General features: G+C 44.3%; 1 protein-coding gene across 1 annotated transcript in view; it reads right to left on the reverse strand.

Annotated features, from left to right (window-relative positions):
- Positions 1-380: 380 nt before the first annotated feature.
- Positions 381-17,960, reverse strand: part of kif3cb (kinesin family member 3Cb) — a gene marked incomplete at both ends in the record, with an annotated part of 45,476 nt that continues 27,896 nt past the window's right edge. The window contains 4 exons of the mRNA XM_084310312.1: positions 381-531; positions 4,198-4,379; positions 7,246-7,360; positions 8,370-8,486. Coding sequence (XP_084166438.1) covers positions 381-531; positions 4,198-4,379; positions 7,246-7,360; positions 8,370-8,486 — 565 coding nt within the window. The remainder of the gene's footprint in view (positions 532-4,197; positions 4,380-7,245; positions 7,361-8,369; positions 8,487-17,960) is intronic.

Here is a 17,960-nt window from a genome sequence, read left to right on the forward strand (position 1 = left end):
TTGTGACAAAGTTCAATCTTGCTCTGTTTTAGAGAAAAAGGGTATAGCTTCTGAATTGTGACTCTGATATTCCAAGAGATGAACACAGTGAACCTAGAAACATGTGGTCAGGTGAGAACAGGAGACCCGGGCGCAGGTGCTCATCTGACAAACCTTGCACTCGATTGAACGATAAGAAGTTTGATCGAGCTTAAAAAGAAAAAAAATAATCAATTAATAAATTGAAATAAATAAATAGAAAATGAATTGTGATTTTCCTTCGACCCTCGTGGGCGGGGGGGGGGGCGGTGTTGGGGGGGTCATCCTAGGCTAACTGGGGGGTCTTTACTTAGACACCACTTTTAAGTAACTGAGGCCATCCCTGTGAAGGTGAGAGCGCTTCATACGTCTCCTGCCGAGTGGTAGGCAGCGGAGGACGGCCTCTGTCTCGGAGGCTGGGGGGGGAGACACTGGGGGAGACACTGGGACCCCGACGACAGACAGCTGGAGGAGGACGAGGTGGAGACGTGTGGAGGCTGCGGTGCTTGGTACCTGTGTGGAGGGTTAGGGTTAGACAGACAGACAGAGTGAGGATGTTAACTTGGCCAAATAAACCAATCGCTTGAGAAAAAAAAAGTGGTTGAAGATTACAAATGTGAATAATAATTGTTTTGTTATTTTCTTTTAGAATACTGTTTTGGAGTCTTCATTTTGTTAAGAATATAGGACAGGCATATATGAGCATTATGCTTCAGCACTGTATCCATGTCTCCAACCACTGCACTTTTACTGTCTTATTGTTGTCTCACTGTTTTCTCCTGTTTTGCACTTATTTATTTATTTATTTATTATTATGTTATTCCTATTTGTGAAAAAAAAGAAAATCTTGCACTGTAATGTCGAATCACGTTCCATTTGTATATACAGTATGGTGAATAAAATAATCTGAATCAGAATCTGAACAGAATGTATATCCTGGACCGTATTTTATCATTTATTCTTATTCTTATGCATGACTTTTGTTTCTGACTAATGTGTTTACTGTGAGTGATCTGTAGTGCTGAATTTCCTTCGGGATAAATAAAGTATTTCTATTCTATTCTATTCTATTCTATTCTATTCTATTCTATTCTATTCATAGTGCAGGGCTTTCCCTACACAGTGGTACAGGGGTGACCACTATGACAAAGCACCAGCGCCACCATGTGGTTTTGAAGAAAAAATACAATAAATGTATGTTTATTTGGGCCAGTTTAGAAACAGACTCATTTACATTTACATTTAGTCATTTAGCTGAAACGCTTTTATCCAAAGCGACTTACAAGTTCTGTACAACAAGTCATCAGGAAGGAAGGGCACGACTATCAGCTGAGTAACAATGTTCATCAAAGTGTTGAGTGCTACAGTGTAGGTTAGTTTATTAGGACACGTGCATGACAGTAAGGTTAGTTAGGGTTAGATATCTTTATTTAATTTTTTATTTATTTACTCATCATTGTCTAACTAATACATTATTGCTTGGTCCTCTGTTCCTCTGTGTGTGTGTGTGTTTTCGTGTTCAACATTAAACTATTATGCAACCTTATACACTACTGTTTTTAAGTTGCAGGAACTTACAGCAAATGGCTTTCTTTATTGCAAATGTGTTTGCCTCCTGGCTGGGGGACACAGCCCCCCTCCGGACCACCCCCCCCAGAGTTGAGACTCAGCACCATCTTAACCCTTTCACTGCCACACGACAGCCGGTTAACCCTTTCACTGTGACAATACAGAAGGTTAGCCCTTTACTATCACACAACCGACGGCGATGCTCCATCATTAGCATCATTAGCTCCGCATTTGCATAATGATGGAGCATCGCCGTCGGTTGTGTGATAGTAAAGGGCTAACCTTCTGTCGTGTGGCAGTGAAAGGGTTAATGATTAATGTAAGTGAATAGTGGGGTATAAGGCCGAAAGAAAGAGAGACAGACCACACGCTCTAATGTTCTACCGGACCGCGTTTCAAGCCTACTGTATATATACAGTATACCTTATATACCTACTTATACACCTGCATATAACCCATATAGCTCTGTATGATAGCATGTACATTAATGCTGTATATACCGTATACATATTTATTCTACCATATATATATATCTATCCACATCTGTCTGTACATACCTGCATATAGTCCTTGTTACATAGCTGTAGATACTATATCTGTACATATCCCTTTAAGCGACCTTGGGTCTTTTGAAAGGCGCTATATAAAATGAAGCTATTATTATTATTATTATTATTATTACCTACTCTTACTAGTTACGCTGCTGGCCAGTATGACTTACTACTACCATAGTGTATTTACCTGTATCACTGTACATATTAATACTACAACTCTGTACATCTGATTAGCACTATTACTCAGTAGTACTGAGTATTATTATTATTATTATTATTATTATTATTATATATCCTATACCCAGTTTAATCACCTGTGCCATTGTACTTTACTGTTACATTTGCACTCTGGTTCAAGTTCAAGTTTCTTTATTAGTTGTCATACAGAAGTACAGAATACTTTTATACAAAATGCTTCTTTCTGTTACCCTCCAGACTGTGCTAGACAAGTTAGTATAAAATAAAATAAGTATAGCAAGTATAAAATAGAAGTTGGAGGATGCCAAACTTCTTTTTGTTGTACTGTACGTCTTGTGCTGTATGATGACAATACATTTGAATCTAATCTAATCTACTGGCTCTTCATCATCAAACACGGGTCCCGATGAAGATCTAGGAGCAGAAGAGGGTGCGTTTTCCTTTCTCTCACTTTGTCCTCATGTCCTGCAGAGGAGGTGCCCTACTCCGGTACTATTCTATTATTATCCCTCCTGCCTGTACCCCCCCTCCCCCTCCCCCTCCCCATGCTGCCATGACACCTGCAGTTCCCCCAAGAGGATTAATAAAGGAACGCTTCACTTGACTTGTATTATCTTCTTTTAATGATCAGGAGAATGGGCCTGACGTGATGCACAGGAGCCAGGCCGACCCATAACCACCCTCCTCCAACCTACCACCCCCTCTTCCCCTGCCCTACATTCTTCCTCTCCCCCCTTCCCCCCCCCCCCCCCCCCCCCCCCCCCCCTCGGTTTCCCTCCCTCACTTCCCGACCGTCTCCCCTTCTGGCTCCTGTGTTTGTCGTCTGTTACTCGTGGGTTTATGTTCTTGTGTATTCATCATATTGTTCCCTGTGGTTCTTTGTTTCTTTGTTTTTTGCCTATTGTCAGCGACTTTGGGTCAATGAAAAGCGCTATACAAAATAAATGAATTATTATTATTATTATTATTATTATTATTATTATTATTATTATTATTATTATTATTATTATTATATGATTTATTATGACACTGCGGTTACTATGTTGTTACATATTATGTTGAGTCTCGCTGTGTGGACAGCAAAGAGTTACTGCACGTTAAAGGCCCGATCTGTGATCCAGATGTAAACAAAAGGGCAGCCCCACTGCTTGGGGGGGGGGGGGGGGGGGGGGGGGAATGAATTGAGACATATTTTCACTGTCTTGTCAGTTGCCTGTGTCTTGATACACAGGACTAACACTAGCCAACAGGAAAATATGAGTTTTTCATTTTACTTACTGTATTTTGTGGTAGTGAAAGAAAGGTTTGTTTCCGTAAAACAGACCTATATTTTGATTTAGGTTTATATATAATTTAGCAATTTAGTCATTTAGCTGATGCTTTTATCCAAAGTCAACAACAAGTCAGCAGGAGGGAGACATCTCTGGCAGCCAAGGGTCAGTGTTGGTCAAACAGTGTTGAACTTGAGTGTTACCCTCTGAGTGCACAGCGGTATAAACATACAAGACAGGTAGTATAAGGATAGTAGCATAGTAGTAAGGTACATAATAGTACAAAGAGGGTTAGAGGGTTAGTTTACATTTTCTAACATTTTATTTTAGGCCTACAAAGTGCACATTTTCCATCCACAAATCAAACTACTCAACAATATTCCGGTATATGAATAATAATACCTCACATTCATACGGTGAAAAAAAAGTTTATAATAGACCTATCTCAAACCACGCCCTCTTTCCTCGATCCTCCAATCGCAGCCGCCGCTTTCCGAAGCAACGGTTTGCGATTGGAGGATGGAGAAAAGAGCGAGTCAGTTGCGTGAGTATAGTAGTAGTACTCTCTGCCTTTAGCGTTCCCTCACCAGGACCTGGACTTGCGGAGGCGCGAGGCGGCGCCCCTCTCCCTCATCAGGGGCACCGTGGCCAGCGGGTCTCGCAGCAGCGGCCGGGGGCAGAAGGCCCGCTCCAGGTGGGCTCCGTTAAGGTTCAGGGTGAACATGGTGGGCGGACTCATGTCCAGCTCCAGCAGCATGATGTTCTCCGCCTGGACAGTGGGAACGGTTTTTTATTCGATTTGATTTAAAATCTTTATTTCGAAAAACATGTAAATACAAACAATATAGAACAAAAACAAATCATTGATCTCTAGCAATGCAACACATAAAATAAAATAAAAAAGAACATAACTCAATTTACATGTTCAAAAAGGAGTAGGAAGAAGACTTATTTAATCCTACCCCTCTTCCACTACTCAAAATGAATGTAATTCCTTACTAATTTAAAACCTTACAAAACAAATATAAATATATATATATGCAAAAGAAATTATAAAAATGTAAACATGAAAGAAAAAGAAAAAAAATGTAAACACCTGTGAATGTCAAATCCCTTCCTCATCCCTGTACCTCGTGAAAATTATGTAAGGGATAATGTATAGCTACGAGGTCATTGTCGCAAAATAATTGACCGACACGGAGTTTAGAACACGAGGCGCCTCGCAGAGGTGTTTTAAACGTCAGTGAAGGTCAATTATTTTGCGACAATGACCGAGTATAGCTATACATTATCCCGCTTATTACATGGCTAACTTACTAACAATATACCTAATTCATTTTACACCATCGACAAGACGAGATCAAATGCAGACGCAGTTGTTCTGTGGCTCTGTCAGCCCAAATAAAGTGATTATTATTATCGCCGGCAGCCGGCAGGTGTGTCTAATTGCACTGAAACAGTGTGTGTCAGTGGGGCTTGATTGCTCCAGCTGCGAAAAACAATAATCACCGGTGGTTATCGAAAAATTATTCACCGCTGTCAGGGGCTATTGACCAATCACAATCAAGCATTTCGGCGAATGTTAAAACGCCATGTAATAATTCTTTATAATTCAGTTTGAATTGTCTCATGTTTGGACATTGCTTTAGCACCACATTCAGATTGTTCCACAGTTTGCGACAGATGGGAGACATGGCGATGGACGGAGGTCAGTACGGGTCAGTACACCAGTCAGTACACCGGCAGCAGGTACACACGGGTCAGTACACCGGCAGCAGGTACAGTACGGGTCAGTACACCGGCAGCAGGTACAGTATGGGTCAGTACACCGGTCAGTACACCGGCAGCAGGTACAGTACGGGTCAGTACACCGGTCAGTACACCGGCAGCAGGTACACACGGTGTGGCAGGACTGGCCGTGAAGAGGAGGATGGTCCTGGTGTGACTGGAAGGTTGTCGGTTTGAATAAGTTACTCCTGTGCATCAGTGTTACATCTACTGTATGGCTGCTTGTTTCTTTTTCCTCATTATATACTGTTCATATGTTATTCTCCTCTCCTTTGCCTTCTTGGAATAAAAAGAAATTAAAAAGATTGTTCTTGTTATTGACTCTATTGTCAATCTTCCATGTTTTCGTTATAGTGTCTGCCTTATGTCTCTGATCCTGTTTTGTAGTTTATTTTCTAGACCGTGTTTTCATGTATTTCGTTCATATTGTTTATGGACAATGAGATGGGAGTGGAACTTTGGGCTTCGTTCCCTCCTAGCACTGTTTTTTTTTAAATAATGTGCTAAATAAATAAACTAAACTAAACTAATACCCCCCCCCACACACACACACACACCGACAGGGAAATCCAGGCGGGGAAAGTAAATGAATAACACTCTCTAACCCTCCTTCAGTGTGGGGGGGGATGTTGGGAACTGAATGAGTGTGTAGCAGCTGAAGAATACAATACAGACGGTTACCTTCTGTAGTGTGATAGTAAAGGGTTAACCTTCTGTAGTGTGGTAGTGAAAGGGTTAACGTTTAGGGCCTCGCCCCCCTGAATGTAGATCTCACTCCACCACTGTGTTTTTTTTTTTCTTTTTATCCACTTTTTTCTCCCCATTTTCTATTTTTCTCCCATCCCAATTTCGTATTTCCAATTCTCCCCTCCCCTGTCTTGAACGTTGCTAGACCATGCCCCCCACTGGTCGGCTGTAGTGAGGATAGAAGCCTTGCAGCACGTGTCCCCTCCGGTACACGAGGAGGCAGCCTGTCGCATCTTTTCACCGCAGCAGCTCGAACTCTCGGTGGCGAGGAGTAACGCGTGAGAGGCTCACGCTGCCCCCGATACTTCCTGTTTCCGCCGCACCGGCGTCACCTAACCGACCTGTAGGAGTCGCTGTCCACAACGTCCAATCCCCACCCACCGGCTTTCCCACCCTCTAACACTGCCAATTGTGTTAGTATGACGGCCGGCCAAGCCGGTAGCAAGTCAAGTCAAGTCAAGTCAAGAGTTTTAATTGTCACGGCATACAGGTATACAATGAAATGCGGGTGGTCTTGCCCGCAACGATGTGCAATACAGTGGTACATATAATAGAATCAAAAGAAGGAAACAACATTGTGCAGTAAACAGGTAACAGGTAACATGGAGTGACATCTCGGTATCTGTACATAGTTATTTACAGAGCATGTGGGGACATGCTAGTTAGCTTTGGTAGTGCAATACACTGTTCCTGTTATTCTAATTTAAAGTGTCCTTTCCTTTGGCCATAAGTGTGTGTGTGTGCGACATGAGTGTGTGCCCGCTCATGTTAAAGTGTTAAGTGGCTGCTTGTGTGTGAGCGTGCACAGTGTGCGTGTCGTGTGTGTGTTCATGTGTGCTTGTGTGTGGACAGTTCAATGTTCTGAGCACTCAATGTTCATTGTTCATGGCTCCGATGGCCTGGGGGAAGAAGCTGAGCCTAAGCCGCTCTGTCCTAGTAGCTGGGGTTCGCAGGCGCAGCAACGCCGAGAGCTGGGCTCGATACCAGCATCTCCTGCGTTAGTGGCGAGCACCTTGCCCACTGCGCCACTCAGCCGCCCTACTCCACCACTGTGTTTCCTAAAAAGATATAATTCACAAAACAACCCAACAAGGACCAACCTGGTATCTAGAAGGGGGGCCTGTAGCCGTGGCAACAGCCATCTGTGCGTATTGGCTGATAGGTCTCTTGTATCCCACCACAGAGGACGGCCTCCTCCTGACCTGAGTGGGTGTGCTGGCAGGAAGACACGGCGGAGGAAGGGTTAACACGTGGAGTGTCATGCCAGGAAGATGGAGATGTGCCAATATTATGTTACGCCTACTGTTAATATGAAATATGATAGCTGTTGTGAAAGTGAAAATGACCATGGCGTGTTGTTAAGGTGACTAGATGGATGGATGAACAGACAGACAGACAGACAGACAGACAGACAGACAGACAGACAGACAGACAGACAGACAGACAGACAGACAGACAGACAGATAGATAGATAAATAGACAGACAGACAGACAGACAGACAGACAGACAGACAGACAGACAGACAGACAGACAGACAGACAGACAGACAGACAGACAGACAGAGAGACAGACAGACAGACACACAGACAGACAGACAGACAGACAGACAGACAGGCAGACAGACAGACAGAGAGACAGACAGACAGACAGACAGACAGACAGACAGACAGACAGACAGACAGACAGACAGACAGACAGACTGATAGACAGGCAGACAGACAGACAGACACACAGACAGACAGATAGACAGACAGATAGGTTGTGTAGATTATTAATGCACATCTTAAAGGGGCCCTTCACCAAAAAACAATGATGTATTTTGCACATTATCTCTCACATCCAGAAACTCTAAACCGCTTTGCACACGTTAATTTAGTTTGACAGTTATTGAGAGTAAATGAGTTTGAACGTGGCCACCAGTGATGTCATCAGGGACAATGAATCCTTGTGTCGTGTTAATCACAGCACCATGAAATGATGTAGAGGAAAAAATAGCAATACCTCAAATTAATTTACTCAATAACTGTCAAACTCATCTGTGCAAAACGGTTTTGAGTTTTTGGATGTGTAATGTGCAAAATAAATCAGCATTGTTCGAGCACAATAACTGTCAAAACTGTCAAACTAAACCAATGTGTGCAAAATGTTCTTGAATGTGCAAAAAGAAAATGTTGGGGGTGAAGTGCCCCTTTAAGGCATCTGTTCTGAGCTCACATCACGAACCTCTCTGACGGGATGAAGGGTCGAAACCTCCACTGATCCTCCTCGCTGTCGAAATGCAACCTGTTCATGACCTTGTTCTTCTCCTCAGGAGGTATGAAGTTCTCGATCAGGAGATATCTGCAATCAATGCAACACTATGACGAGTAACACAACACAGCGTGTATACGTACGTGCACGAGACCACACGGGATACGTGCACGAGGCCATGCGGGATACGTGCACGAGGCCACACGGGATACGTGCACGAGGCCATGCGGGATACGTGCACGAGGCCACACGGGATACGTGCACGAGGCCACACGGGATACGTGCACGAGGCCACACGGGATACGTGCACGAGGCCACACGGGATACGCCCAGAGGCATCCCGAGGACTTCCGATTGGCTGCTGCATGTGACTGGAACACGTTACAAAACACTTAAACTCACTGCGCTCACATCGCTCACATCGCTCACTGCTTTTAAACTAAATCTGCAACAGATCTTAACCGACTGTTGCACCTGCTGACTAGCTCCCAATCGCACTCATAACCCTCAGACTCTTCTCTCCTCCCCCTAGGCCCCCTCACCTCCTCCCTCCCTCTCCCCCTGTCTTCTCTCTCTCTCCCTCTGGTTCTCACTCTCCCTCTGGTTCTCACTCTCCCTTTCTCTTTCTCTTTTTCCCTCTCTCCCTTTCCTTCTCCCCCCCCTTATTTATTGTTGTCCTTGTATGCTATTGCTACTGTCATTTTGTATTTTATTTATTTGTATGCATGTACTGTACATAACCTTGTTTTTGTTACAGCCTCCCCCACCCCCCTTCCCTCAAAAGGCCGTTGCTTTTTGGACAGGCTGCTTTTGTATATAAGAATTTTTTCTTAATTGCTTGCCTGGGTAAATAAAGGTTCAATAAAAATAAAATAAAAGGACACTCTTCTGCCGTTTAGAGAAGATCCTGACTTTGCCGATTACCTGGCAACCCACTCCTCTAGAAGAGAGATCTATAACCAACCCACTCCTCTAGAAGAGAGATCTATAACCAACCCACTCCTCTAGAAGAGAGATCTATAACCAACCCACTCCTCTAGAAGAGAGATCTATAACCAACCCACTCCTCTAGAAGAGAGATCTATAACCAACCCACTCCTCTAGAAGAGAGATCTATAACCAACCCACTCCTCTAGAAGAGAGATCTATAACCAACCCACTCCTCTAGAAGAGAGATCTATAACCAACCCACTCCTCTAGAAGAGAGATCTATAACCAACCCACTCCTCTAGAAGAGAGATCTATAACCAACCCACTCCTCTAGAAGAGAGATCTATAACCAACCCACTCCTCTAGAAGAGAGATCTATAACCAACCCACTCCTCTAGAAGAGAGATCTATAACCAACCCACTCCTCTAGAAGAGAGATCTATAACCAACCCACTCCTCTAGAAGAGAGATCTATAACCAACCCACTCCTCTAGAAGAGAGATCTATAACCAACCCACTCCTCTAGAAGAGAGATCTATAACCAACCCACTCCTCTAGAAGAGAGATCTATAACCAACCCACTCCTCTAGAAGAGAGATCTATAACCAACCCACTCCTCTAGAAGAGAGATCTATAACCAACCCACTCCTCTAGAAGAGAGATCTATAACCAACCCACTCCTCTAGAAGAGAGATCTATAACCAACCCACTCCTCTAGAAGAGAGATCTATAACCAACCCACTCCTCTAGAAGAGAGATCTATAACCAACCCACTCCTCTAGAAGAGAGATCTATAACCAACCCACTCCTCTAGAAGAGAGATCTATAACCAACCCACTCCTCTAGAAGAGAGATCTATAACCAACCCACTCCTCTAGAAGAGAGATCTATAACCAACCCACTCCTCTAGAAGAGAGATCTATAACCAACCCACTCCTCTAGAAGAGAGATCTATAACCAACCCACTCCTCTAGAAGAGAGATCTATAACCAACCCACTCCTCTAGAAGAGAGATCTATAACCAACCCACTCCTCTAGAAGAGAGATCTATAACCAACCCACTCCTCTAGAAGAGAGATCTATAACCAACCCACTCCTCTAGAAGAGAGATCTATAACCAACCCACTCCTCTAGAAGAGAGATCTATAACCAACCCACTCCTCTAGAAGAGAGATCTATAACCAACCCACTCCTCTAGAAGAGAGATCTATAACCAACCCACTCCTCTAGAAGAGAGATCTATAACCAACCCACTCCTCTAGAAGAGAGATCTATAACCAACCCACTCCTCTAGAAGAGAGATCTATAACCAACCCACTCCTCTAGAAGAGAGATCTATAACCAACCCACTCCTCTAGAAGAGAGATCTATAACCAACCCACTCCTCTAGAAGAGAGATCTATAACCAACCCACTCCTCTAGAAGAGAGATCTATAACCAACCCACTCCTCTAGAAGAGAGATCTATAACCAACCCACTCCTCTAGAAGAGAGATCTATAACCAACCCACTCCTCTAGAAGAGAGATCTATAACCAACCCACTCCTCTAGAAGAGAGATCTATAACCAACCCACTCCTCTAGAAGAGAGATCTATAACCAACCCACTCCTCTAGAAGAGAGATCTATAACCAACCCACTCCTCTAGAAGAGAGATCTATAACCAACCCACTCCTCTAGAAGAGAGATCTATAACCAACCCACTCCTCTAGAAGAGAGATCTATAACCAACCCACTCCTCTAGAAGAGAGATCTATAACCAACCCACTCCTCTAGAAGAGAGATCTATAACCAACCCACTCCTCTAGAAGAGAGATCTATAACCAACCCACTCCTCTAGAAGAGAGATCTATAACCAACCCACTCCTCTAGAAGAGAGATCTATAACCAACCCACTCCTCTAGAAGAGAGATCTATAACCAACCCACTCCTCTAGAAGAGAGATCTATAACCAACCCACTCCTCTAGAAGAGAGATCTATAACCAACCCACTCCTCTAGAAGAGAGATCTATAACCAACCCACTCCTCTAGAAGAGAGATCTATAACCAACCCACTCCTCTAGAAGAGAGATCTATAACCAACCCACTCCTCTAGAAGAGAGATCTATAACCAACCCACTCCTCTAGAAGAGAGATCTATAACCAACCCACTCCTCTAGAAGAGAGATCTATAACCAACCCACTCCTCTAGAAGAGAGATCTATAACCAACCCACTCCTCTAGAAGAGAGATCTATAACCAACCCACTCCTCTAGAAGAGAGATCTATAACCAACCCACTCCTCTAGAAGAGAGATCTATAACCAACCCACTCCTCTAGAAGAGAGATCTATAACCAACCCACTCCTCTAGAAGAGAGATCTATAACCAACCCACTCCTCTAGAAGAGAGATCTATAACCAACCCACTCCTCTAGAAGAGAGATCTATAACCAACCCACTCCTCTAGAAGAGAGATCTATAACCAACCCACTCCTCTAGAAGAGAGATCTATAACCAACCCACTCCTCTAGAAGAGAGATCTATAACCAACCCACTCCTCTAGAAGAGAGATCTATAACCAACCCACTCCTCTAGAAGAGAGATCTATAACCAACCCACTCCTCTAGAAGAGAGATCTATAACCAACCCACTCCTCTAGAAGAGAGATCTATAACCAACCCACTCCTCTAGAAGAGAGATCTATAACCAACCCACTCCTCTAGAAGAGAGATCTATAACCAACCCACTCCTCTAGAAGAGAGATCTATAACCAACCCACTCCTCTAGAAGAGAGATCTATAACCAACCCACTCCTCTAGAAGAGAGATCTATAACCAACCCACTCCTCTAGAAGAGAGATCTATAACCAACCCACTCCTCTAGAAGAGAGATCTATAACCAACCCACTCCTCTAGAAGAGAGATCTATAACCAACCCACTCCTCTAGAAGAGAGATCTATAACCAACCCACTCCTCTAGAAGAGAGATCTATAACCAACCCACTCCTCTAGAAGAGAGATCTATAACCAACCCACTCCTCTAGAAGAGAGATCTATAACCAACCCACTCCTCTAGAAGAGAGATCTATAACCAACCCACTCCTCTAGAAGAGAGATCTATAACCAACCCACTCCTCTAGAAGAGAGATCTATAACCAACCCACTCCTCTAGAAGAGAGATCTATAACCAACCCACTCCTCTAGAAGAGAGATCTATAACCAACCCACTCCTCTAGAAGAGAGATCTATAACCAACCCACTCCTCTAGAAGAGAGATCTATAACCAACCCACTCCTCTAGAAGAGAGATCTATAACCAACCCACTCCTCTAGAAGAGAGATCTATAACCAACCCACTCCTCTAGAAGAGAGATCTATAACCAACCCACTCCTCTAGAAGAGAGATCTATAACCAACCCACTCCTCTAGAAGAGAGATCTATAACCAACCCACTCCTCTAGAAGAGAGATCTATAACCAACCCACTCCTCTAGAAGAGAGATCTATAACCAACCCACTCCTCTAGAAGAGAGATCTATAACCAACCCACTCCTCTAGAAGAGAGATCTATAACCAACCCACTCCTCTAGAAGAGAGATCTATAACCAACCCACTCCTCTAGAAGAGAGATCTATAACCAACCCACTCCTCTAGAAGAGAGATCTATAACCAACCCACTCCTCTAGAAGAGAGATCTATAACCAACCCACTCCTCTAGAAGAGAGATCTATAACCAACCCACTCCTCTAGAAGAGAGATCTATAACCAACCCACTCCTCTAGAAGAGAGATCTATAACCAACCCACTCCTCTAGAAGAGAGATCTATAACCAACCCACTCCTCTAGAAGAGAGATCTATAACCAACCCACTCCTCTAGAAGAGAGATCTATAACCAACCCACTCCTCTAGAAGAGAGATCTATAACCAACCCACTCCTCTAGAAGAGAGATCTATAACCAACCCACTCCTCTAGAAGAGAGATCTATAACCAACCCACTCCTCTAGAAGAGAGATCTATAAATGGACTGCATTCATACGACGCTTTTATCCAAAGCACTTTCACCCACATTCACCCGTTCACTCACACACTGATGGTGGAGGCAGCCGTGCAAAGTGCCAACCTGCTCATCGGGAGCAGTTAGGGGGTTAAGTGTCTTGCTCAAGGACACTTTGACACGCTGCCGTGGGGAGGAGTGGGAATCGAACCGGGAACCTTTTGATTGCCAGACGACAGCTCTACCTCCTGAGCCACTGTCGCCCCTATCTCCATCTACAGGAGAACAGCTGAACAATTACGCAAAGCAGACACCAATCAATACCTCAAAGACACAAGTCAAGTGCAGGAACTCCACCAACCCTGCACCTATCAACTATCAACTATCACTGCCACCTATCATCTATCACCTATCACTGCCACCTATCACTGCCACATATCATCTATCACCTATCACTGCCACCTATCACTGCCACCTATCATCTATCACCTATCACTGCCACCTATCATCTATCACCTATCACTGCCACCTATCATCTATCACCTATCAACTATCAACTATCACTGCCACCTATCATCTATCACCTATCACTGCCACCTATCACTGCCACCTATCATCTATCACCTATCACTGCCACCTATCATCTATCACCTATCACTGCCACCTATCATCTATCACTGCCACCTATCACATATCACTGCCACCTATCATCTATCACCTATCACTGCCACCACATATCACATATCACTGCCACCTATCACCTATCGCTGCCACCTATCATCTATCACCTATCACTGCCACATATCACCTATCGCTGCCACCTATCATCTATCACCTATCACTGCCACATATCACCTATCGCTGCCACCTATCATCTATCACCTATCACTGCCACATATCACCTATCACTGCCACCTATCATCTATCACATATCACTGCCACCTATCATCTATCACTGCCTGCCACCTATCACATATCACTGCCACCTATCATCTATCACTGCCTGCCACCTATCACATATCACTGCCACCTATCATCTATCACTGCCACCTATCATCTATCACTGCCACCTATCACCTATCACTGCCACCTATCATCTATCACTGCCTGCCACCTATCACCTATCACTGCCACCTATCACTGCCACCTATCACCTATCACTGCCACCTATCACATATCACTGCCACCTATCACCTTCCAGGCACTGTACTCAGATCAGATGGTAGCAGCAGATCTGTGCGACGCGGGGCCCAGACTGCTGGCGCGGGGTAACAGGAGACACGGATCAATGAGGACAATCTGACGCATCTTCTGCTCCGACAGAATATCACACGAGGAGCTGCACTGGCAAACTGGCTGCACTGGTGTGGTCCTTGAGATGACTCTTCAAGGATGTGAGTCACTGAGTACAGGGAGGTGTAGTCTGACGTCACTGTAGTTTCCTACAGGGAGGTGTAGTCTGACGTCACTTTAGTTTCCTATAGGGAGGTGTAGTCTGACGTCACTTTAGTTTCCTATAGGGAGGTGTAGTCTGACGTCACTTTAGTTTCCTATAGGGAGGTGTAGTCTGACGTCACTTTAGTTTCCTATAGGGAGGTGTAGTCTGACGTCACTTTAGTTTCCTATAGGGAGGTGTAGTCTGACGTCACTGTAGTTTCCTATAGGGAGGTGTAGTCTGACGTCACTGTAGTTTCCTATAGGGAGGTGTAGTCTGACGTCACTTTAGTTTCCTATAGGGAGGTGTAGTCTGACGTCACTTTAGTTTCCTATAGGGAGGTGTAGTCTGACGTCACTTTAGTTTCCTGTAGGGAGGTGTAGTCTGACATCACTTTAGTTTCCTATAGGGAGGTGTAGTCTGACGTCACTTTAGTTTCCTATAGGGAGGTGTAGTCTGACGTCACTTTAGTTTCCTATAGGGAGGTGTAGTCTGACGTCACTTTAGTTTCCTATAGGGAGGTGTAGTCTGACGTCACTTTAGTTTCCTATAGGGAGGTGTAGTCTGACGTCACTGTAGTTTCCTATAGGGAGGTGTAGTCTGACATCACTTTAGTTTCCTATAGGGAGGTGTAGTCTGACGTCACTTTAGTTTCCTATAGGGAGGTGTAGTCTGACGTCACTTTAGTTTCCTGTAGGGAGGTGTAGTCTGACGTCACTTTAGTTTCCTATAGGGAGGTGTAGTCTGACGTCACTTTAGTTTCCTATAGGGAGGTGTAGTCTGACGTCACTTTAGTTTCCTATAGGGAGGTGTAGTCTGACGTCACTGTAGTTTCCTATAGGGAGGTGTAGTCTGACGTCACTTTAGTTTCCTATAGGGAGGTGTAGTCTGACGTCACTTTAGTTTCCTATAGGGAGGTGTAGTCTGACGTCACTTTAGTTTCCTATAGTGAGGTGTAGTCTGACGTCACTGTAGTTTCCTATAGGGAGGTGTAGTCTGACGTCACTTTAGTTTCCTATAGGGAGGTGTAGTCTGACGTCACTTTAGTTTCCTATAGGGAGGTGTAGTCTGACATCACTTTAGTTTCCTATAGGGAGGTGTAGTCTGACGTCACTTTAGTTTCCTATAGGGAGGTGTAGTCTGACGTCACTTTAGTTTCCTATAGGGAGGTGTAGTCTGACGTCACTTTAGTTTCCTATAGGGAGGTGTAGTCTGACGTCACTGTAGTTTCCTGTAGGGAGGTGTAGTCTGACGTCACTGTAGTTTCCTGTAGGGAGGTGTAGTCTGACGTCACTTTAGTTTCCTACAGGGAGGTGTAGTCTGACGTCACTTTAGTTTCCTATAGGGAGGTGTTGTCTGACGTCACTGTAGTTTCCTATAGGGAGGTGTAGTCTGACGTCACTTTAGTTTCCTATAGGGAGGTGTAGTCTGACGTCACTTTAGTTTTCTATAGGGAGGTGTAGTCTGACGTCACTGTAGTTTCCTATAGGGAGGTGTAGTCTGACGTCACTGTAGTTTCCTATATGGAGGTGTAGTCTGACGTCACTTTAGTTTCCTATAGGGAGGTGTAGTCTGACGTCACTGTAGTTTCCTATAGGGAGGTGTAGTCTGACGTCACTTTAGTTTCCTATAGGGAGGTGTAGTCTGACATCACTTTAGTTTCCTATATGGAGGTGTAGTCTGACATCACTTTAGTTTCCTATAGGGAGGTGTAGTCTGACGTCACTTTAGTTTCCTATAGGGAGGTGTAGTCTGACGTCACTTTAGTTTCCTATAGGGAGGTGTAGTCTGACGTCACTTTAGTTTCCTACAGGGAGGTGTAGTCTGACGTCACTTTAGTTTCCTATAGGGAGGTGTAGTCTGACGTCACTTTAGTTTCCTATAGGGAGGTGTAGTCTGACATCACTGTAGTTTCCTATAGGGAGGTGTAGTCTGACGTCACTGTAGTTTCCTATAGGGAGGTGTAGTCTGACGTCACTTTAGTTTCCTATAGGGAGGTGTAGTCTGACGTCACTTTAGTTTCCTATAGGGAGGTGTAGTCTGACATCACTGTAGTTTCCTATAGGGAGGTGTAGTCTGACGTCACTGTAGTTTCCTATAGGGAGGTGTAGTCTGACGTCACTGTAGTTTCCTATAGGGAGGTGTAGTCTGACGTCACTTTAGTTTCCTATAGGGAGGTGTAGTCTGACGTCACTTTAGTTTCCTATAGGGAGGTGTAGTCTGACGTCACTTTAGTTTCCTATAGGGAGGTGTAGTCTGACGTCACTTTAGTTTCCTGTAGGGAGGTGTAGTCTGACGTCACTGTAGTTTCCTATAGGGAGGTGTAGTCTGACATCACTTTAGTTTCCTATATGGAGGTGTAGTCTGACATCACTTTAGTTTCCTATAGGGAGGTGTAGTCTGACGTCACTTTAGTTTCCTATAGGGAGGTGTAGTCTGACATCACTTTAGTTTCCTGCACGGTCCACCCGTATAGGGATTTATCATCGGGAACATTTATTATCGGCTATTGTAATAATTCTGCCTCATGAACATTGGCAAGCTTTCCATTTTTCCACAAAATGAGTTCCCTTCTATCACTAACATTATTGTTTAAGCATTTTAGGTGAAAAATGTTAGTTAAAAGGTTGTTTAATTTGTCGTTAAAAAATAACTACACTCACCAGCCTGTCGTTCAGTGCTGTTGCCTGACACACGTCACGGCCATCGAGTAGTTTCTCAGTGAACTCAGAAAACATAAACGTTGCTATTTTGCTACTTTTCCGATTAATTCGAAAAAATGTTCATGTTGAGCTATGGAATGTGGACGAATACACACGGAAAGGTGCACCATGCCAACGTTCATGCTTTATTTGTTTTAAACGAGACGATTTAGAAACATGGACCGCGCGGGAAACAGCAATGACGTAACCACTCATACACCTGACATCTGCAAGCACCCTACGGACCTTTAAGGCCACGCTCAAAACACACCTAGCTAGGTCTGAGCTCCGCCCTGAGCGCCTGGGTACTGGACTTTCTGAGCGAAAGACCCCAGGCGGTCAGGGTGGGGGGTCAGACCTCCAACACCATCACCCTGAGCATCGGGTCCCCCCAGGGCTGTGTTCTGAGCCCCCTGCTGTACTCACTCTACACACACGATTGTGTGGCCAAGTTCAGCTCTAACTCCATAGTGAAGTTTGCAGATGACACAGTGGTGGTGGGGCTGATCTCGGACAACGACGAGA

Source organism: Notolepis coatsorum (genome assembly GCF_963971535.1).
Source record: "Notolepis coatsorum genome assembly, chromosome: 3".
NCBI classification, from domain to species: Eukaryota; Metazoa; Chordata; class Actinopteri; order Aulopiformes; family Paralepididae; genus Notolepis; species Notolepis coatsorum.